General features: G+C 39.1%; 1 protein-coding gene across 1 annotated transcript; it reads left to right on the forward strand.

Moving 5' to 3' along the window:
* The first annotated feature begins 250 nt into the window (after positions 1-250).
* LOC146467592 (uncharacterized) lies at positions 251-20,558 on the forward strand. The gene is made up of 18 exons (XM_085125486.1): positions 251-498; positions 1,153-1,511; positions 3,650-3,814; positions 4,594-4,701; positions 5,050-5,175; positions 5,477-5,573; positions 6,245-6,463; positions 6,659-7,038; positions 7,335-7,502; positions 7,867-7,977; positions 8,481-8,597; positions 9,179-9,269; positions 9,655-10,029; positions 10,313-10,423; positions 11,088-11,198; positions 11,621-11,731; positions 12,855-12,946; positions 18,600-20,558. Exons 1-18 carry the CDS (start codon positions 426-428, stop codon positions 19,239-19,241), a joined length of 3,456 nt encoding a protein of 1,151 aa, XP_084981612.1. The 5' UTR covers positions 251-425; the 3' UTR covers positions 19,242-20,558.
* Positions 20,559-22,005: the final 1,447 nt, after the last annotated feature.

Consider the following 22,005-nt stretch of genomic DNA (forward strand, 5'->3'; position numbering starts at 1 on the left):
GTCAATATCGTGTGTTACTGCTATTATTAGTTTCCACGACTTAACGTGAGTTACCCACTAAAGGTTATTCCATCCTTTGACCCACTTCCAGTCATAATTTTCATAAATTAGCTACGTCACTTGGCGAAATGACGTTGTTGATCAAATTCTATGTTCTCAGGACTGGTGCGAATTTGATCACTTTCTGACCTTCTGAATTGTCAAATTTGTCGCTTCTTTTCCTAGTTACTTCCACCTTGATTAAAATTTAGATTCCCTCAAACTTCCACCCGGAAAGAAAGAATGAGAATATTAACCTTGGTCAGTTTAAGGGATGGGCCGCTAATAAGGAGAATTCAACGTGAATTTCGGCCAGTGGTATCAAGGATACCGGAGGAAGACAGGTGGAGACCTTGATAAAGCAGTTCGATTGTCCTCTTTCAAGAATGAGGTTGTCCACAGATTTTCAGCTGTTAGCTACGCTTTTGATTTTGTGCACACTTTCCTGTTTGGTTGAAGGTAAGGCCGGTGCAGTAATTTCTTAGTAACCGAACTTTGTTTCGTTTAAAATGTTCAGATACTTTGAGATAGCTCAAAATCGAAGGAAGATAGATAAGAGCAAATCACACACCACATAACAATTTGAAAATAATTTAGCTGCAATGAGTTAAAATTTGTAAATAATGATAATAAAACCGCAGCTCGTCAGTTGCGTGTGGAGATATTTTACCAAAACACAGTAAATTTTGACTGATTTGGTTGAGGTTTCTTCCCTCTTTTGAAGGACAAGTGCGCAAACCTATTACGGACACTGTCAGCAGATAGCGTACAATTTGTTTTTGGTGGAATTTCTTGCTATTATTTAATTTTAATTCGAATACACCTTAAACTAATGTATTTTATATGTCGTAACACTTTCCTCCCCTCCCATAGGCGCCCAAAATTAAAATTCAAGAAAAATTGACTACACTACAGCTGAATAGTTTGTATTCCAATGGCCTCTCACCCAGAAATTTCCACAAACCGGGAAAGTTAGCAGCGCAATACATACAGGGTTTCAACCTGGAATCAAAATTGTTCGCAGGATAAAGCAAAATCATAAGTTACTTGGAAACTTAAACGTTGCCTTTGAGTTGTTCCTTTTTGACTGTTTCTTATACAATTTTCCCTCAGGGCAAAATCTCTTCCAGCAAGGAAAGGTCAACTTCTCCGTGTCATATTCTGACTTGGTCCATTGCAAAACCGTGCAATACCCTCAGGTATTTTCCAGCTCGGGCAATATTCGTGTTCTTGCATCCATCAGCCATGAAAATGAGCCTCCCAGTGTTCATGATTCAGCAGTAGCGTGGACCGCCGAAGTGACGCAGAATAATTTCCGCGTCTGTGTGTTGGAATCAGGCCTTGTTACAAATGGATCTGTTGTTGTGAATTGGGTTGCGTTTCGCGGCACGCCTTCTGGAGCACTTGACGGCACCGCCTCCTTCAATGCATTCACCAGCGGAACACAGTGTGAAAGGGTTGACTTTGCACAGGTATGTAGCTGCTTTTTTATAAGTTTTATAAGCTCGTATTTTATAAGTTTAGACAATTGAAGTTACTTAGTATTCGTTAAACACAAAGGAAGTAGCACATTGAATTTAGGAGGTTCTCCTTGAATTTGGTGTTACTTATAACCAAAACATCATTCCCTCTGCATGCGTTTGCCTGTGCCATCCAGTTTACGTGTTAGCGCGGTATATTTTGTCACTCAAAGATGAAAAGCGGGTTGCTTCACTTTGTAATTAAAGCGTCTAACCTACCTATCCTAAGCCAGACCCATAAAAACCAAGGGTCACTTATTAAAAAAAAAAGTTTAGACGGTGTTTAACAACACCATGTTTTAAGCCATTTTCAATGTTGCCAACATTCATATCCAAGCTTGCTTCCCAGACTAGAAAACTATTTATCCACTTAAAATAAACCACTTATAAACAGATTTGGAGGGCCACTGATTGCCTTAAGCCGCGGCCAAAGTTAGACTCTGCTTAAATAACTGGCCCCAAGTGATTAGTAGTATTACTACTCCCCTCTGGAGAGAACTTCAATCCACCGCAGGGTATCTCCGAACGGAGAAGGCAGGTATTAATGACGGGAGGTTTGGCTTTGAGATTAATTTTTGCCGAGCAACTGCTGACTCTTTTGGGTTTGAAATTTTCTTTCGGAACCTTTCTGGGAAGTAGTGATTTTGGCAGTTTGACTCTTTAAAGGCTTTTATGTGGAGAACAATCGAATACACACCAGTTTAACCAAATAGATCAGTTATTATTATTATTATTATTATTATTATTATTATTATTATTATTATTATTATTATTATTAAATATTATTTCATCGAGTGATTTGTCCTCATTCATACCTCCTCGTCATTAATATACCCGAGTATGTGGAGAACAATCGTTTTTTTTTTTTTTTAATTACCTTCTGGCACACACCAGTTTGACCAAATGGATTATTGTTATTGTTAAATATTATTTCATCGAGTGATTTGTCCTCATTCGCACCTCCTCGTCATTAATAGACCCGAGTTCCCCCGCCCCCACCCCCCACTCCCTGGGGATAAACTCAAGAACTTTGTTAAATTTCGCTAACGGCTCTCATCTAAATTTAAACCTGGCTGGTCTGAGAGAAAGTGGAGTACGTACCATGAGTTTGTGGTGTAAATCATCAGCACAAGACGTCTTAAACACTGAGACAACGCGTCTTCACAAAATAATGCCCTCGTATTTTCTTAAAAGCTATAATTTTCCCTTGATGTAATATTTGATGACTTCTGCCCCTTCTCCTCAGACAAGCAAAACTTGAGCTGTTCTTTATTCTTGCCGGGAGTTATACATCATTTGCATACCGAAAAGTGAGGATTATCGTAATTGTTTTAGGTATTAGCTGGCTTGAAAAACAGTTTTTACTTAAGCTTATTATTGAGCTAAAAGTCGTTTTCATCTTAAATGATCTGTTCTTTTCATGAGGGTTTGCACGTCTCTTTATGAAGGTTAGCAGGGGGGAGGGGGAATTGGGGATTGACCGGAAATTAGGGGGGGGGAGGGGGTGAAAAAGACGAGAGGAGAAAAACAACTGAACGATTTTGAAAGAAGTCTTTGGAAAAGCTAATCAAGTGCTTCTTATTCGTTAGATAATTTCTACTTTATTATCGATGAAAAGGATGTAAATACAGTTTCATTTCCTGGAGCGCCATTTCTGTACATAGCAATGGCAGTTAGAATATGAGGGTCGGGAAGTAAAGGATGGGAATCGGGAAGAGTTGTGATTTCAATTCTTACTTAGCTTTTTGCAGCCCCTGAAAAAGGTTAGTATTATCTAACCGAAATATTGGGAAATAAAATTATTTCGGCTGTCCGATCAGCCTTGCATTTAATTTTACGTTTTATTCAACATTGCAGACCCTGATCTACACAAAGATCCGGCTACACTTTGCTACTGTTTGTACAAGTGGTTCCTGCACTATTCAAGAAATACCTTATGTGATTTCTTGTCCGACCTTAAAAGTATTAAACACTTTTCGTGACAAGATATCCTTTTTTATTGCCTAAGAAGGTCAAAGGTTTAAATAAAGCAGTCCATACTCTCTGTAACCCCTTACCAAATGTAAACAATTCTATTTTTTGCTTCACAGCGATTTCCTTCTGTCCCCAAAGTACTTGCCACCGTACGTCACGCTGGCAGCACCAGACCACAGGACGACATGAATTTGTGGATAGAAGAATTACGAGAAGATCATTTCCGAATCTGTATCCGAGAAGTGAAAACATTTGACGGTAAACATCAGAATCTGCAAGTGGTAAGTTTTTTATTTATGCTAACGCGCACGTGACGCCTACCTCAAACCGCACGTGACCTCTTTATACACACTTGTATATTGCCAGATTTTCGCATATTTTAATTCGGTGTTTGAGCTAAATTTATCATATCCTTCAGGAGAAAACGGTAGAGATTTTGTTCAAATACCCTCGAGTTTACACCCGTTTCTGATCAGTCACGAAACAGTCGTATGACAGATACAAAACATTGGACAGCCAAAACAACACTGAAGCCAAGGCTAAAACAGTGGAAGTTGAGGATCTGTGATGGACATCTGGATCGGCATAAAATCTTCAATGAATTTAAAGATTTACTGCAAACTGCGGCGAAGGAGAGATAAACGCAAGAAGAATACAATCCAAATTGCTTTTTTAACAAGTGGATTGATTCACAGAACTGAAAAGAATCTGAAAAGAATTGCTGTTGCTGGAGGTGCTGATTAGTACTGCGGCCGAAGTTCAAAATTTAGTGTCGATCCACTGCTGACGATGATTGAGGTGTCATGAAGTTGACACGAAAGACCATTTCACCATTAGTCTGTTTGGTTAACATAAAAAAAGAATTCTCCCTTGCTTTCCTTAGTATTTTCATCATCTTCTTTTTTTTTTTTTTTTTTTTTTTTTTTAACGTAGGCAACTTCAAACTAAACTACAAGGTCAAAAGGGAAGCATTAGATAGATTTTTTCCGTGTTTGTGATCTTTAGCAAGAGATTATCAGTACCTTGTAACTAAGTGAACATTTTTTATTTTCTCTTTCAGGACTGGCTGGCTTTTTCACAGGGATTTGCTCAGTTGACTTTCCACGGAAAACTGCAGTTTGAAAATGGTGGGGCTCCCCTGGAACAGGACAACTTCGCCTTCTGTAAGGTAATGATCATTTGTTCTTGTTTTGTATTTGTTTTTACGAACTTTTGAAGGCGATAAAAAAAGCAAATCAGAGCAGGAAATGAATAAAGAAATAGTTTCTCCCCAACCAACTACCCAGCATAGAGATTCGAGTAAGCTCTCGGGCGCTGTTGTTATTTGGAGATATCAAAAGAGCGAGCTGATAACAGGATGGGGCGCTTATTTTCTGTTATGATCTCACACGTGGGAATGCCTGGACTGTAAACTGTAAAAATACCATGAACGTTCCAAAAAACTAAAGTATGACCTGTACAAGTAAAGCAAATCTCAGTTTAATCAGCTTCGCTCTTGAATTTTTCTTTGTGATAGGTACTTAATTTTACTGAGAAGTTTTATGCACCTCCTGTTGTCATGGTGACAGTCAATCACCTATACGATAGCAAGAACGTGTATTCTGTTAAGCCGGAAAACAACGTCCTTAACACCTGGATCGAGGTAAGTTATAATCATTCCTAACAAGAAGATTTTCGGTCTACTTAGTACAAAAATAAAACCCTTGAGACAGTCACACGAATTTACAACCTTTAAATTACATGTCAAACCCGGCGGTGTTTTATCAAGCTATTCACCTCGAGACCTTCCATTAGTTTCATGAAAAACACAAGCTATTCTCCTCGAGACCCTCCAAGTTTCAGGCAAAACAATTGTCTGCAACCTTGAAACCTTGCAGCAAGTTACTGCTTAGTGCATTGATCGCCATTTTACTTTTTTGAGTTCACTTCTGGTCTTATCACAGGAAACAACCGTTTCTTACGTCCGCGTCTGCATAAAAGATTTGGCAGGAATGGAGAGCCAACATGATCCGGTCACAGTTGATTACGCAGTTATTGGAGGTAAATGGCAATATTGTATGACAGGTTTACTTTCTGATATTCTTTGAAGTCACCACGAGCTAAATGAGAACGCTTTCAATAAATGAAAAAAGCACATGTATGTATTACTTCATGTAAAAATGAAAATAACATATTGGAAATAACTTACTTTTAGAAATTCTGATTTTATTAATCCAGTCCTGTTACGAAACTTAACGAACGGACAAAAATGTCGTTTGTGACATAAGGTCAGCCAGAACTTTCGGAAAGCCAACAGCAGCTCAGCTGGTAGATTTAGGGGATTTGGATCTGTTCGCTAAAATTTTGAGCCTGAGAATCTGATAAAATTAAACGGCGTTTATAATAATAATGTTGTAAAACAGAAAACAGCATCCGAAGTTTTTTTTGTTTGTTTGTTTAAAATTCCTTTGTTGGGTGAGACAGTTGAGATGGATAAAATTTGAAAGTTGTTTGTATGCCGAAAATGACCCGGCTTTAGGTGAGGGGCCACAACTGCTTGGCTTCTAGGAAAACAACCACCAATCTATTCTAAAGTCTCGTTACATAACAGTGATTGAATAATTCATTTTATAATTGTTTCTTTCGTTTTCTTATTCCTTATAAACCCTCTAAAGTTAGAGTACTTAATTGAGAAAAATAAAACATAAAATTCTTTGTATTTCATGTTACAGAATTTGATCCGTGCATTAATGTTTCCTGTAAGTACTTTGCCGTTTGTAAGGCATTTGGTCCCAGGGACGCGTGGTGCATATGCGTGGATAATTGTCCGTCGTATGAAGAGCCTGTGTGTTCCTCTAATGGTACCACATATGATAACGTGTGTGTGTTCCAGCGAGAAATGTGCCATCTGAGAGCAAACTTCACTGTCTATCATCCGGGTGATTGTGCAGGTAACATCACTGATTTCACTTCTTTTCCACAGCTGTAGATAAATTTTAAACAAACGTAAAGTGGACACTGACAGTTACACGAGATTCAAACAACACCGCAGTAACACCACAACGCACCATCTACAGTGTCCACGGCTGATAACAGTAGTACCATTATAGGATTGAATTGACTTAGTGTTGTTAACTTTTTTCCAGGATTCCCTTCCCAAAAGGGCCGGCATCGCCTCCGCCACTATCCAGTTTGGGCTGAAGCGGTTTGTGAACAAGTCCCACTGGCTCCTTACGTCTTTTATCCTGACAAACCGGTTCACATACAGGTTTCTGTCAATCATGTGAACTTCTCAGATCCCTCATATGTCCACCAAGCAGTTGTTGCTTGGGTTGAAGAAATCATGGAAAACAATTTTACAGTTTGTGTTACACAGGCTGGGAGAAACGAGAAGAGAAGTGGAGAAACGTTTGCAACTGTTGACTGGCTTGCCTACCAGGGGGCCCCTAACGGGGGAGTGTCTGGCGAAATAGACATGCCGACTTGGTGGACTGGAACGAGCTGTCGTACTGTGTCACTTTCCTCGGTAGGAAGCAAATTATTATTGTTTTTTTTTTAACTGAGTTTTAAATTTTTGATCTGCTCCGGTGGTTACAACACAAACCCTCGCACTAGCTTTGTCAGTGTACTGGAAGGTATATCGAACTAGACATAATGGGAAAAAGTGCGGTTAATTAAATAATATCTCCACCAAAAAATCAGAGAATTTCAAGATTCGAGTTCTGGTTAGGCAGAAGAAATTTTTATTTACCGCTTTTATCTACATATAAACACTCATATTGCCGTTGAAAATTAGGCCTTTTTTGTTGTCCTTGATTTCAGAGCAAGTTTAAGTCGACGCCCACAATTCTAGTGTCAGCGGAGCATGAAAGGCGTGGTGTGAAGCACGATGCATCTTCTGTGTGGTTAGAAGATATCACGAAAAATTCTTTCAAGATCTGTGTCAGAGAATTACAAAACTTTGATGGCGCTCACCAAAGTATTCATGTCGTAAGTGGTTTTAGTTGTTACTCTCCTTATGATTTCCTCAAGTTCAAACTTCGCGCCAAAACTCAACCGAAGCGCGTTGTTTGAAAAACTGCATCCGATTTATACCTCTTTGTCAGACGGTAAGAAAAAGACTGGATGAAAGGAAAACAATTGTTCTTGGAGTTTTTCTTGAAGCATGCTCTTAATGTTTTCGATCCGTCTATTTCATTTTATCACAAACGGAAATATGGTGCTTTCGATTATACGGTCTTTTCCTGGGTATTCTTATAGGAAGATCACCATAGCTATTTCTTCACTCTTAAACATCAACCTCTTGGACGGTTGACAAGTGACAACGTGATAACAAACAATGGCTTCTTTGCAGGATTGGATAGCGTTTGAAGAGCTTCATCGACCTCTGTTTAGAGAGCATGGGGCTATATACTTCTCCAATTCGAACAAGCCATCCCGACATTTCAACTATGCCTTTTGTGAGGTAAGGTTAGTGAGGTAGGTAGGCCATTATTGCACTCACGTTTACAACCTCTGACGGTCTTTGGACGGTTACAACTCCTTTTATAGATGACCAACCGCACGTCTGATCGCGAACATATGCACTTATACATTCACGCTTGCAGTCTTGCCTACATTTGCCCATGCACCCTAACCCACTCACACAAACAAACTTACGTATGCTCACACTCGCTTTTTCGTTCATTTTTTAATGCTCTCTTACTCACTTTCTATCAGATGCACTCCTGAAACTTTTAATTTAATCAACCCTTCATCTCTCCTTTCCCTTTTTTGTCCCTCCCTTCTTATCTTTCTTCCCTGTTCTTTCATTTTTTCTTCCCTCCCTTTTGTTGTTTCATTCTCTAGTTCATAATTGCTTGGTTGATTTTTTTAATTGTTTATTTTATTCTTTGTTTGAAAATATTCTAAACTTACAAAAGGTTTGTTTTACCATCATGCACAAACAGTTGAATTTTTCTCCTTTAGGATGTCGTGTTTAAGAAGCATTACAATGACTCTCCAGAAGTCTTGGTGTCAGCAAACCATTCAACAAGTGGAGGAAACCTTAATCCTTTGTACAACTCCATTTCAGCTTGGGTTGAGGTAAGATATTACTTTTCTTTTTTGACAGCATGTATCTAGGAAATAAAAACTTTCTGGGGGTGATATCAAACGGCAGCATTTTAAGTCAGTCTTAGCTTCACTTGTTTTTTGTAGTTATCGTAGAAAGATGTGAAGATACAGTGTAGAGAAATCGTTAATAGCATGTTAGGCGAGGAGATCGTTGGTTTGAGGATTGATCTAGCTTACAAGAAAGGCCTTGCCATGAACTGGCTTCCTATATAGGGAAGTATAGTTATCCTTAAGTGACCAAGAAAACGCGAGATCAACTTTGTGCAACTTCAGGAACAGGTAGACTGTGTAGCGGAGCCCTGTTAATGCGACCACTTTCGGGCCGTAAAGATGTGGTCGTAATAACGTGATGGCGGATTAACGAGGTTGTAAAACTAAGAAAATGACTGGACTTTTGATTCTTTCGGGGCACAAACAAGTGGTATTAACAAGGAGATGGTCGTATTGACGAGTTGGTCGCAAGGCGCGGCTCCACTGTATTTACTTTATTTCCACTGTAGTATTTGCATGTTATTAATTTCTAAAGCATTGAATTCTTTGTATCTTTGCAGTACATAAACAAGACTGGCTTTAGAGCTTGCGTGAAGGAACTGTTTGTGCAACAACACGACCCTCTGTCAGTGTGTTATGCAGTTTTGCCAGGTAGGCTCTGAGTCATAGCTAATTATAAATAGCGCTGGAATTCTTGGTCTAACTACAAATCGATTCTCCAGAGAATGTTATTAGATGTATCAGATTTGATCTACTTCTGTATAAAAAATTTCCCCAAGTCTAATATTTCTTCTCATGCAAACGTTGTCTTTTGAAAACAGGAAATTTTATTTCAGCCGGGACAAATATTATTCTCCTACGGAAAAGCTACTGCTTAGGATCGAAGCCAAATTATGGGTTGGTTCACAACCTTAAAATAATGTTAGCTTTTTTTCCCTCTTTCGTCAAATAACGTTTTTGTAGCATTGGTCTGTCCTTTAACATTACGGTAACAACAACAGCTTCGTAGTTTAATTTATTACTTTATTTTTCAAAGATGTCTGTGAGCCCGGCTGGAGTTTCTACAATGGCTCCTGTTACTTCACCAGTGAAACATGCGAGACTTGGTCCAATGCAAGTATAACCTGCAGAGCCATGGGTGCTAATCTAGCTGCTATTGAAAGCCAGGAAGAAAACGTATATATCCAGCACAGGCACAATGGCGACAAGGCGTGGATCGGTTTGAATGACATTGCCACAGAAGGATTATTCAGCTGGGTGGATGGATGTCCTGATAAATTTCGCTACTGGGCTCAAAGCCAGCCAAACGACTTTAGAGGGGAGGACTGCGTTCACACCCTGGGGGCAGGGCATGGGTACATGTGGAATGACGTGGATTGCTCTGCCTGTCATCAGTACACATGCAAGAAAGGTAGTCACAAATTAGTTTCTTTCCTACTAGATACATTATCTTCCACTATACGGAGAGCTATATATATTCTCGAAAGAGACTCTAAAAGAAACAGAGAGATACTATTATTGAATCAGGGGAGATGGGTAGGGAAGGGGGGGGGGGGGGAGGAGGAGAAGGAGGAGGAGGAGAAAGGAGACGGACTTTCTTATAGGCTGATTAGACTGGCTCTTTTGTTTTTTCTTTTATGTCATAGTAACAATTAATTTTTTTGAAAGCAACTTTCAAATATCTTTTTGCTCAGATTATGACGAATGCAGCAGCAATCCGTGTTTAAATGGAGGCACCTGTGTAAACGGCAAAAGGAAATTTACTTGCGTCTGCCCTCGGACGCACAAAGGAAGGACATGCGAAGGTAAATATACAACTCAGTTTTCTGATTTCTCTTTAACCCTTTTACGCCTGTTTTTTTTTTTTCTGAGTTTCTGTGTCAAGACTGCCCCACCATCACCACTAATAACTTCCAGAGTATTGAAAGTATGACATCAAACCCTGGAGGATACCAAGTGCTTCCATATTTATTTCTTTTGAGGTCCGCAAAATGGGATGCTGACCGCATATGACGTGGATATAACGTCGTTTTACCGCACATCCGCAATCTTGGTTCTCGGTTCAGAAAATCAAAGTAATGGAAACCGATAAACAAACGTTAAAGTTGGTCAAAAATGTAAATGTTGCGAGGATAAACTTAAAGTTTTTATTAAAAGGTAACAAATCCAAAGTTTGAATCGTGGAAATATCAAGTCATTATAAACAAATTTTTGCCATTTGAGGAAAGGTTTGGTGTTGGTTTCCTCAATATTAAGGACCGGTTTTGAACGTTCAAACCAAGCGCAGGTACTTTGTGCATCGCAGACATTTAATTGTGCCGTCAAAAGGAAATCCAAGAATAAAATTCTTTATTATCTAACCTTATGGAAGCGGATAAAGTTTGGCCGTGTTATATATTTCTGTTATGGGGATGAAAACCATTAATTCTAATTATAAGTTGAAGTTTTAACGTATTTTTTGCCTTTCAGAGTTTGACGAATGCTCCAGCAATCCCTGTATGAATGGAGGTACTTGTACTGATGGAAACAATAACTACACATGCGCATGCCCATCACCATTCTATGGAAAACAGTGCAAAGGTAAGAAACCAATTTCGCAGTTGTTGATACATAGTTTAAGTTGGTTCATGATCGTACAGAGTTACCAAAACTTTTTATCGTGTAGTTTATGGTGATAGTTTTTGGCAAATAAATATTATGTGTTAAGACTTTTTTTCCCAAAAAAGTCGCGCTAAAACGTTTAGGAAAGGCAAGTTTTCGTGGCAGGAATTCAGTATCCTCTTCTGATGAAGGCTAAAGAATAAAATCAATGTAGGTTTTACGTCGAGCTCAACTAAAAGATCTCCGGACCTGTTTACCCACGTAGATCTATGACCCGCAATGGATGTCATTTTAACCTGCCTTTGTTTGCCCCATTAAAACTCAAAACAGAGTTTTAGGTGATAATTTTGTACAAGTGCAAGTAACATTTATTGAGGTTGATTTCATCATGATCTTAACAGAAACAAATGAGTGTCAGTCCAACCCTTGTCAAAACGGTGGAACATGCGTAGATGGTGTGTACAAATTTACTTGTCGGTGTAGAAGTGGTTACGGAGGAACATTTTGCCAAGGTTAGACCAAATACAATTAGTTATTATCCCTGAAGTTCATTCCTTTGTCATTAGTGTATACTCAAAACTCATCCAAGCATTAAATTAGGCTTTGACCAATCTTTGCTTAGGTCTAGGTTCTAGACGCCACTCGCGTATCTTCTCAGTCAGTTTGAAATTACCCAATTAAAGTGCACCCAGCCCCCAATTCGCTTAAACAATGCTACTTAAAATTAACAGCTCCTGGAAAAAATGGATTTGGGTGAGTCTGAGATTTTCTATGGCTCGACGAAATTTCGAAACTACCGCCCAATATGGCGCCATTTTAAGTTTTTGTTGAATGAGTCCGGCCACTATTTTGACGTCTACGCAGGAACGGAGGATCTTTCGCATTCAGTAATTTCTCTGAAGGAAGAGCACACGTAAAATGAGTTAAAATGAGGTTGGAAGGCCTGCATAGTTTATACTTACTACGCAATGAAACATAATCAAACTTGGTAAACTTAACAATTTTTATGTGGTCTTTCTGGCGATGGGGTTTATTTCCGTTCATGTGACGTAATTTGAACAATGTATAAACTAGGGCTCAGTCCCTTTATGAACTTCGGAGCGAGCAATTATACGTTTGCAGCGGGTTCACATGGTAATTTGTAGGTTTTTGTTGCACTGAACCATCGCTTGTTTTCAGTGCATTTTGATCTGAAATGTCATTTCTGTCTTTCGTGGTCTGTGGCACTCGCCTGTTTATCTGACTCTTATTGATTCTCTTTAGCGACTGTGCTTCTTGTGCTATTTGAGTTATTTCAATTAGGTTTAGCTGGGCTCGTTTCAGTCCATGATAATACGACTTCACTTCTGTTGAGATTCATATAACGATACGATCTGAAACATTCTTTGGGCCGTATAATAAGCTTTACTGTTATAAGATGTAATTGGCAGTTGTGCTGTAGGCAGGTTTGCTACTCCTTTAACCTTGGTCAAGACCTTCTTGAAGGTTAATGTTAAGAAGCTAAAAGGACGCCATTTTGTCATTCTTATTGGTTACCCTTTCCAGACACTCTAGTAACGTGTTACTACCATCCATTGGTGTGTTTAGAGCCTAGGGTTCTTAAAAATTTTACCATCTACATTTTTTATTTCATAGCTCCTGCAGCAGCATCATGCAGGAGCCACTATTTAGCTTGGCGGCGCTCAAATGGATTGTATTACATAAACACCGGAGGATCTTCTTTCCAAGTGAGTATTTGCCTTGATCTTGTAACTGTACGCATCTTCATGAAACGATCATCACTCAATGCAGGCAGTAGATTGATCAAAGGAATCAATCTACTTTTTTAATGGTTATCATAAATCGTGATAACCGCCGCCCAAAACGATCATCGTCTCCTATTGTTACTACTGTTTCTTACTTATCTCTGAAAAATGTTTTGTTACCCCCAATTTTCTGTGTGGATTCCAATACGGCCGGCCCTTGCTAAGATCTGCTTTTCCCACACAGTCTTGAATCCCGCAAAAATATCATTTTATAAGGAGGCACCATCTTTTACATCTGCAAACAATTTTCAGGCTTCGTTACCTAGGATACCATGGAGCGAAAACGCTTTTCTGTAGCGATTCTTTTTCTGGGCCTTAAAAAAAACAACAACAACTCTACATACTACGCACGGGATGCTTATAACTGTCAGCTACAAGACGCTTACACTTGTTAAATTTACGTGCTGGGCCCATTTGTTTGCAAGCTCAAGCAAAAACAAGTAACGAATTAGACTGCACGCCAAGGCTTGTCAGATATAAGTGTAAACGGTTTGTTGAGTTGGCTCCAGGATTCTAATTAAGGGTTTTAAATGGAAAATAAGAATGAAATCAGATGTTGCTTACCTTTTACGTACTACAAGCCAGTCATGGTCAAAGCATGATTGCCAGCAAATAAATCCAAACTGACTAGTTTACCTTATTTAATTATATTGTAAGTACAGTCGTCTCTCGATAACTCGACCCTCCGGCTAACGCGAACCAATTTTCCTTTTCTTTCAGGTCATTTTCTATATAATTTTACCCTCGATAACTCGAACTCCCGATCACTCGAACTTTTTTATATTTCCCTTGAAGGTTCGAGTCGGGAGTCGACAGCATATCATATTAGATATTTGAACTGAGTTGTTTCTTTATTTTATAAGATCTACAGGCCCGCAAATGATCCCCGGACCGGAAATGATCCGTAAATAATCCCCGATCGCCTAACCGTAAATACAGAATGGAATGGACTCAGATTCGGACAGTGGTTTAAACTTTATACACTTCAATTTTTTTTCTTAAAAACACAACAGTCGTTATATTCAAACTATCAAATTTCACAACTTTAAAAATTATAATGAAGCTCATTGCAACAGAACAATTTACCTATAAACTGGAACATACATGAAAGTTTTTATTTATACCATTACAACGCCTAAAATGTGGACGAATTGTACGAAACTCCTTATTTTTCAAATAGCGCTACTAATACGAAATGAATTTTAAGAGTACAACTCAACAAACAGCCACAAAAGAACCTGCGCCTGAAATTAAATCTACTACGGTGCTACCATACATCAAGGGGTTATCAGCCGCTCTTCGTCGTTGCCTTCAACAGCAGGGCATACAGACAGTTTTCAGATCTGACACAACACTTAAATCACACCTAGTGCGAACCTAAGGACACCGTCGATCCAACAAAACAAGACGGGGTAGTCTACAAGATTCCCTGCGAGTGTGGCAAGGTCTATAAGGTCTATATTGAAGAAACGGGAAGATCTATGCATGAACGGATTAAAGAACACGATGGAGACATACCCAATCCTCCGCCGATTTCAGAACACAGCAATGCGACGGGGCACTACCGGTCTGGGATGAGGTTAAGTGTACCGAGACCCACATTGGTACACCCATGGGTTAAATAGGCTATTCACATAAGACTTCACCCTGACAACATCAACAGGGATAATGGCATTGAAATTCCGGAGGTGTGTATGCCCACGATCCAACAACACAACAGCCTGATCGGTACCAAGGCGGACTGCCGAGGGAACAACTTCTAGTCTGAACGACAAGGATTGAAATCCTAAATCAACAACAGCCTCAGAGAAGATCAAAACGCACCAATCAACACCAACTAAGATCTTCTACACTGTACTAACAAGTTCCCCACGAAATTAAACGAAAGTCCATTGAAACTGCTTTTATTTTTTCGATACAGCTTTGAAACCCAAGATCAAATAACAGCAAGAGGATACGAGAATTTTAATTTTAATGAATGCATTCTGTACTGAATGCAAGCGCAAGAAAATTAAAAAGCGGCTCAGTTAAGACTTTACTTTGTTTTGTTTTGGTTTGTTTTGTTTTATTCTACTAGTTAATTGTACTTTGTACGCCAGTTAGCTGCACGTGGCAGTGACCAACTCGAAAGCCTAAGCTCCTTTGGTCACTGCGCACATTTTACTTTTCATATTTGTGTAATTTAATGTTGTCTTTATGTTACCTTTGTGATGTATTGTAATTTCGTTTTGTAGAAAACTCTTGAAATAGTGCATAATAAAAAAATCTGAAAAATCTGAATCTGACTTTCGCAAGTTTTTTTTTTTTTCTAAAAAGGAGGGAGAATCGGATAAAGCGCTTGAGATGGCGGTCAAATCTCGCCCACTACCGTCGCCTTTACTCTTAATAGGATCTTAGTCATAAGCATAACCAAATTTTAGTCTCGGTCGTCGAGTAATATGTTGATTTCGTCTTTCGATTACATTTTGCTGCTAATTGGACTCCAAGTCTTTCTTTATACAATTTTCACAAAACGCACTGTCATCGGCATAGACCTACGGAGAACCATACATGTATATTCCAGTTTATAAGTAAATTGTTCTTTTGCACTGAACTGCTACATTTTAATTTTTAAAGTTGTGAAATTTGATAGTTTAAATATAACGACTGTTGTGTTATGTCCAAATTTGAGTCCATTCCATTCTAAATTTATGGTGAGGCGATCGGGGATCATGTGAAGTTCAATTTGGAGATCACTTCCGGTCCGAGGATCCTGATAACCGCTATTTGTAACTCGTGACGTGTTTCATCCAAATAGAGCGCGCGGAAATTCGGCATCACCTGTCTCACTCCCCCATTTCTCGCTCGCTTTAAACCTTTCGTTCACACCATCGCAAAAAATTGCAACCGTTTTCCTGTCTAATGAACTGTGGTTTGCCAACTGTTTTGACAGAAGTGGTCTTTTGTTTCAGCAACCATGGCTGAAATTTAGCATGCCATTTTCAAGTCCCTTTTTAACTCGTGAATGCGCACATGCGCAATGAACGAGTTATCATGATGTGAGCTGAATTTCACTCGCTCGATCAGATGGGGCTAGAGGAAGAAGAAGAAGAACCTTTATTGATTTAAAGCGAACGTGTTATCGTGAGACAGCTAGGGGGTTCCCCCGGGAAAATTTTAAACTTAACGGTCTTCTGAAATGGCTAGAAATGCATAAAAAAGACTGTCAACACTGATTTATCAGCTAAAGTATGCTTTCTTTTCTTTTGAATAAAGAAGTCAATGCTTCGGCTGGCCCTTACATTTGACCAACACAACAGGGTGATGAGGCAGAAATTTTCGACTTGTTTTCTAATCTTGTGAAAGCCAGCAGCTTGTGAAGACCCAGTTTCGCTGTTCATGTTTCCGTAAATCATACGTGCTTCTTTGTTCGTTATGACAGCGGGATTGAATGATCCAGGATGACCGTAGCTGTACTTAATTATCCGTTTCAAATATTTACGCGTAAAGGCGATAAGTGGCTTTCATAACAAGTGAATGCCTCTGTGCAAAAACTCCCTCGCACTTATTTAGTGATGAAACTTTATCTTCGTGAAACATCGATCCTAGCCTGCGTGGCCGGCGTAATCGGGGAAGGGGAAGGGGAGCGAGGGAGGCGAGAAAAAATGAGGGGGGTTGGGGAGAGGTTCCCCTTTTCCCTCTCCCCAACCCGCCTCATTTTTTCTCGCCTTTCCCCTTCCCCGATTACGCCGGCCACGCAGGCTAAATCAATCCAAGAACGAAAGAAAATGGAAACAACGGCCGAAATTCCATTATTTCACGGTTGAAATCTAGTATTCCGTTCAGCAGAGAAAACTAACGACAAAATGTCTGAAATTGTCGGGTTTGTCGGAGAAAACCTTACTGTTTAATATACTTAATATAATACGAATATGTAAGGTAAGTTGTTTCTGTAGGTGATGGATATGGTTAAGAAAAATAAAATAAAATAAAATAAAATATTTTTAACCATTCAAAAAGTAAGGGGAGGGGCTGGGGGGGGTGGGGGGCTTTACCCCTCCCCTCCGCGGTCCCTGATTTTCATTAATGACTTCTTCCAAACACAGTAATATTCATTTTGAGTACAGAAATAGTGATGTGCAAGAGTGAAATTTCGTGACCAAACATTAATGAAAGCCTTTTTGTTTTTGACCGCTCACAAAAGTAAATCCACGTGAAGCAGAAAGAAAATGTTGTAAACATTTTAATTACGAATCGCACTTCAGGGTTATTTGCACAAGTGGATTTATTTTCCAGGAGTCGGGTGGCTGCTTTCTATTTACGAAGACGCCATTGGAAATGATAGAAACATTGCAAAGTGTGTGCAAGTTGTAATTAATGCGCGGAGTTTTTTGCTTGCGACCGCAGGGCTGTTTGTACATACAATCCTCTCGAGGTCTCGAACTCTCACGGTCGAAGTGCCACGTTCGATAGATGGTTTACCTGATAAGTTTGGCACACAAGTTAATATTCTCGCTGACGACTAAGATATTAAGTTTCACAACCAGGGTTTTTTGTAAGCTTTCACCGCCGGACTGATTCACTGATAACGGTATTTTACGACGTGAGCCCGTAGTCCACGGTGTGAAATGTACTCCACCTTTAAAAGCCTCACTATGAATTGACGAGAAGGATCACATATACATGTACATAGGCTGGCCTAACTGCGGAGCTTGTAAATACTGTGTTTATTGCGACTAAATTAGCGGGAGATACTGATGTTTATGGTTACCGTGTACGAGAATTTGAAAGGATTTAGGTAGTGATGTGGCTCTATAAAGTGCTACGCTGGGTTTGTACTGGAAACTGGTAAATTTACTTTGAAGTTCACTCAGCGTTGCTATACAAAGCCATTCCTGAATAAAAAGTCTCAAGTAGACAACGCGACTTTTCGACATTTTCCACAAAAGCTCTTAATGACTGCAGCATCGTATCATTTCAATAAACACAATAAAGTAAATCTGCATAATCTGCATACTTCAAATATCCTGAGAAACGTAATTCATCGCAATTCATCGGAATTTATCTTCACTTAATTTCAAACTCTTTGCCTTCTCAAAAATCTAGATTTCTCCGCTATATAAGTGTTCTTTAGTGTATTTTAAGGCCGCGAAATCGAGGCAAATTTGGTGATACCGTACACATATTTATAACCGAGAAATCTCAAAAGCTTCTGGCACAGAGACCCAGGCTAATAGAGGCTATTCACGTACGCAGCCTGAGATAGTCTGCTGCGAAACTGCTTTTAATACGGTTACCACTATTCACTTCTGCATTCACGAGTTGTCTCACAGGAGCCTTTGATTTTATCTATCCAAATCTTTATCTAATGCATTCTATAATATCTGATCGGCTTCAGAAAATTTGACGTCTTTAAGTTAAGTGATTTTATTATTCTTATCCATACATTTAAAATCCCAAGAAAACGTTGCTATATGTTCCTTAAGTCACCAGCATTCGGCATTTTCCAGCTTTTACGTGATTCCTTTATCTAAATGTAATTCGAAAAATTGATTCCACGCAAGTTACTCAATGATTTATCTTTTTGCATTGTAAGGTGTACTGCGACATGTCTAATGGCGGCTGGATTTTAATATCCCGCTTTTCGAATGCTGACAGTGCAAACTGGATGCAGTACAACGCCAGCTGGTGGTATGACCGAACAACATCTTACGGCAGCGTTACCAGTCCTTCAAACAACTATGACATGATATCACCCGCATTCTGGCTCGTCCGAGGCTATTACATCAAAATAACCCGCAGTGATGACAGCTCTAACACAGCCTTGCTGTACACTACCAGCTGCACCGGTGGAAGAACCTTCAGAAGCTTTATTACCAGCTTCGGGAACTTTAGAAATGGCAGAGTCTGGAACAACAACAACTGCCGTAGATCCTGTTATGCATACTTTGGGGGACGTTATTCATCTACAGTGGGTTTCAGCCAAGCGTACTGCAGCAGCAATCTCAGATACCGTTATTACCTGTCATTCTGGTGTGACTGGAGGTATGGTGACGGAGCGGTGATGATGATTGGCGGAGGAGGTGATTATTGCAGCAGGGCGGATCATGGGATTGGCGTAACAGAGGCAGATAGTGCACGGTTCGGTTCCGGAAATATAGAATGCGGCGGCGATGATGACTTTGGCGATAATTGTAACTCTCCAACTGGTTATTCTCTCAATCTGTGGATAAAGTAGCTGTTATGTATACCAATTGAACATTCTACCAAGTTTAATTAGGATGAATACGATGTTAATGCTTGAGATTTTTTTTTCTGCGGATTCTAGTTTTTGAGAACTTTGCTATTGCTTTTAAAAATGCCAAAAACAAGCCCCGCAAAGCGCTCCTCATTGCAAGTGTTTCTGAAAATAGTTATTTCAGTTGCTTTAACAGAATATATCTTTTTTATAGTTCTGGGGTTTTCAATCTTAGTCATCGCAAGGTACAAAAAATCAATCTTCCAAACTTTTGGGCCATACGGTATGTTAACATATACGCAAATTTTCTGATAGCTTATTTTGAAGACCACAATGGAGTGAAATATCGTTAAATAAAAATAAGCTCTCAAAACTAAGCCGTCGAGTTACCCAAATTTAATTTGGATGAGAAATGAGAGCTAACCTCCTCAATAGAAGAAATAAACAAATTTGTAGTCGAATTTGTTAAGCATTGATTTTAGTATTTAGGGCTACTGAAGTACTGGTTTTAGTATCTTAAAAGTAAGAACCAGTCTTTCATCTCACAAACGTTTTCAACAACTCAGTTAACGTTGATAAACTTGCAGAGAACGCTAGAGCACACGAGGAATATACTAATTTTTATTGTCCCCGCAGGGTTTTGGCCCAGAGGTCAAAACCCGAGGAGGCATCCTTGGAGTCCCCTTGTAATAGTAATTAGGGTTAAATGTAGTATATTTACAGTTAAAATGTACAGTTCGTATACCAGACACCAACTTCGATGTTGCCTAAACAGGGCGCGCACGGAATAAATGGGTAACGATGACGTAGCACTGTCGGGGAGGTATCAGACTGCATTTTAAATCAAAGAATGCCCATATAATTACAGCATGAAAGACCAGTCTTGTCGGATGTAAAGGTAAGAAAAAAGAACAACGTATCATAATTTTCCAAAAACGAATTCTTCGCGCATAAGATCGCAGATGGGTGATTTACAACATATCAGTCCCAAATAATGGGGGCAGGTAGCCTAAACTATTTCTAGTTGTAGAACTGATAATTTAATTTTTAATCTTTAGTTTTGAATTTATGATCAAGAAAAAACTAGAAAAAAAACACTGATATTCTACAAAATAGATAAAGCCAAATCGAAATACAAAACATATCGTGTGTAGATTAAATTGTAAGTCTTGCTACCTCAGTCTGAATGGAGAATGAGGGAGCAAATCATAGAAATTGTGATGATGTCCGGTAGGTAGGAAGTGTCGTACATTATTTAGCACAAAATAAACGTAAACTTAACTTGTAAAAAAGAAATAAAATTAAAATCAAACTCGACTTGCCAAATGTCCTTTTCCTAGCACAATGTTTCTCACAGAGACAGATTAACTGTGAGAGGGTAGATGCGGGAAAGGAATGTTAACCCTCGAAACAACGGGAGGCGAAGAGACTGAACGGTGATCAACCGATTTAGCTTTGTTCAGACCGGGAAGTTAAAACACCTTTTAAATGCATTTTAAAGCACTTTTGCCCGTCGAAGTTTTGGTTTTGCTTTTCAGTTTTAATTTTACAAAGTTGAAGCTGGAAATTTACTGGAAATAATTTTGGCGGCTAATTTAACAAAAACAAATTAAACAACTACAACAGCACATGCTTGTCTCTTTATTTAGTAACCTTAATTTTCACCAAAATCAAATGGCGAAAAATATTGACGGATTTTATCCGTCAACCGGTTTAAATTTCCGTTTGTAGGGAATTTCTCATTGAAAGTTCCGTCAACCTTCCACTATAGCAGATTTCCGAGTCAAAATTAAACAGAGCCGCGCAACAGAGCATGCCACAAGTAACTTGACACCACATTACGGCACATATTGCTCGTCACGTCCGCATAGATTTATTGAAATACTATAACAGGTAACTTACAGTGCAACGAACCCAACCGAGGCCACCGGAAAAAACCGATACTTTGAAATTTAAATAATTGTTCTCGTTTTTGATTGGTTTACAAACTACCAAAGCAAGACTTCTTTATTGTAAACGTGACCTGTGATTGGCTGATCAATGTTGGGTTGCCCCCTGTTGAGTTCGTTGCACTATAAGAACATCTTAAGACATATTCAGACTCAAATTGCCAAAACTGAAAAAAATAAATAAAATGAAAAATAAGAACGTTCAGTTTCAGCCCCAAAATTAGGTTCATGTCTGCAAAATTTTATAGTTGCCCTCAAAGCGTTCCTTTTCTTTCATCTGTTCATTCTTTGATATAGAGCTTATACACCAAGGGGTCAGTTGCTGGTTGGACAAAGGTGAAAATTATGTTTGAAGTTCAGAACCGCTCACCCCCCAGGAAAGCATTTTGTGTGTGTGTGTGTGTGTGAAATACGAATAATGTATTGCATTGTACAGTCGGTGACACAGGCATAGTAGGAGTAGGAGTAGGAGTAGGAGTAGTAATTCAAAGGTATTTTTGAGCGTTTTATGGTTATGCGGGAAAAGAAGACTTTAGCAAAGGTTATTAAAATCCATAAAGAAAATTGGGGGTAACCACGCATTTTTCAGAGAAAATTAAGCTTCAATTTGGAAAAAAACTGCCATACGTTGTTATATATTTTGACGCTTTTTAGATTTTGGCTTTTGGATTTCAGAATCTCTTGCTAGGATCTGCATTTTCTGCATATTTATAAACCGTGCAAAAATACTTTCGTATTTGTGGGCACCGAACAGTTTAAGGACGCGGTGCTTCCAAATAATCTGCGCGTCTCATCTGTGCCTTTGCGCGCGGGTG

Source organism: Pavona decussata, unplaced genomic scaffold (genome assembly GCF_977016875.1).
Source record: "Pavona decussata unplaced genomic scaffold, jaPavDecu1.1 SCAFFOLD_134, whole genome shotgun sequence".
In the NCBI taxonomy this organism is placed as follows: Eukaryota; Metazoa; Cnidaria; class Anthozoa; order Scleractinia; family Agariciidae; genus Pavona; species Pavona decussata.

Bases quoted from the DNA above. Each gene is read 5' to 3' on its own strand.
- LOC146467592 (XM_085125486.1), top strand. From the start codon at position 426: ATGAGGTTGTCCACAGATTTTCAGCTGTTAGCTACGCTTTTGATTTTG. The intron at 5,176-5,476 runs GTAAGTTATAAT...GTCTTATCACAG, and splicing joins TCCTTAACACCTGGATCGAG to GAAACAACCGTTTCTTACGT. The intron at 11,199-11,620 runs GTAAGAAACCAA...TGATCTTAACAG, and splicing joins CTATGGAAAACAGTGCAAAG to AAACAAATGAGTGTCAGTCC.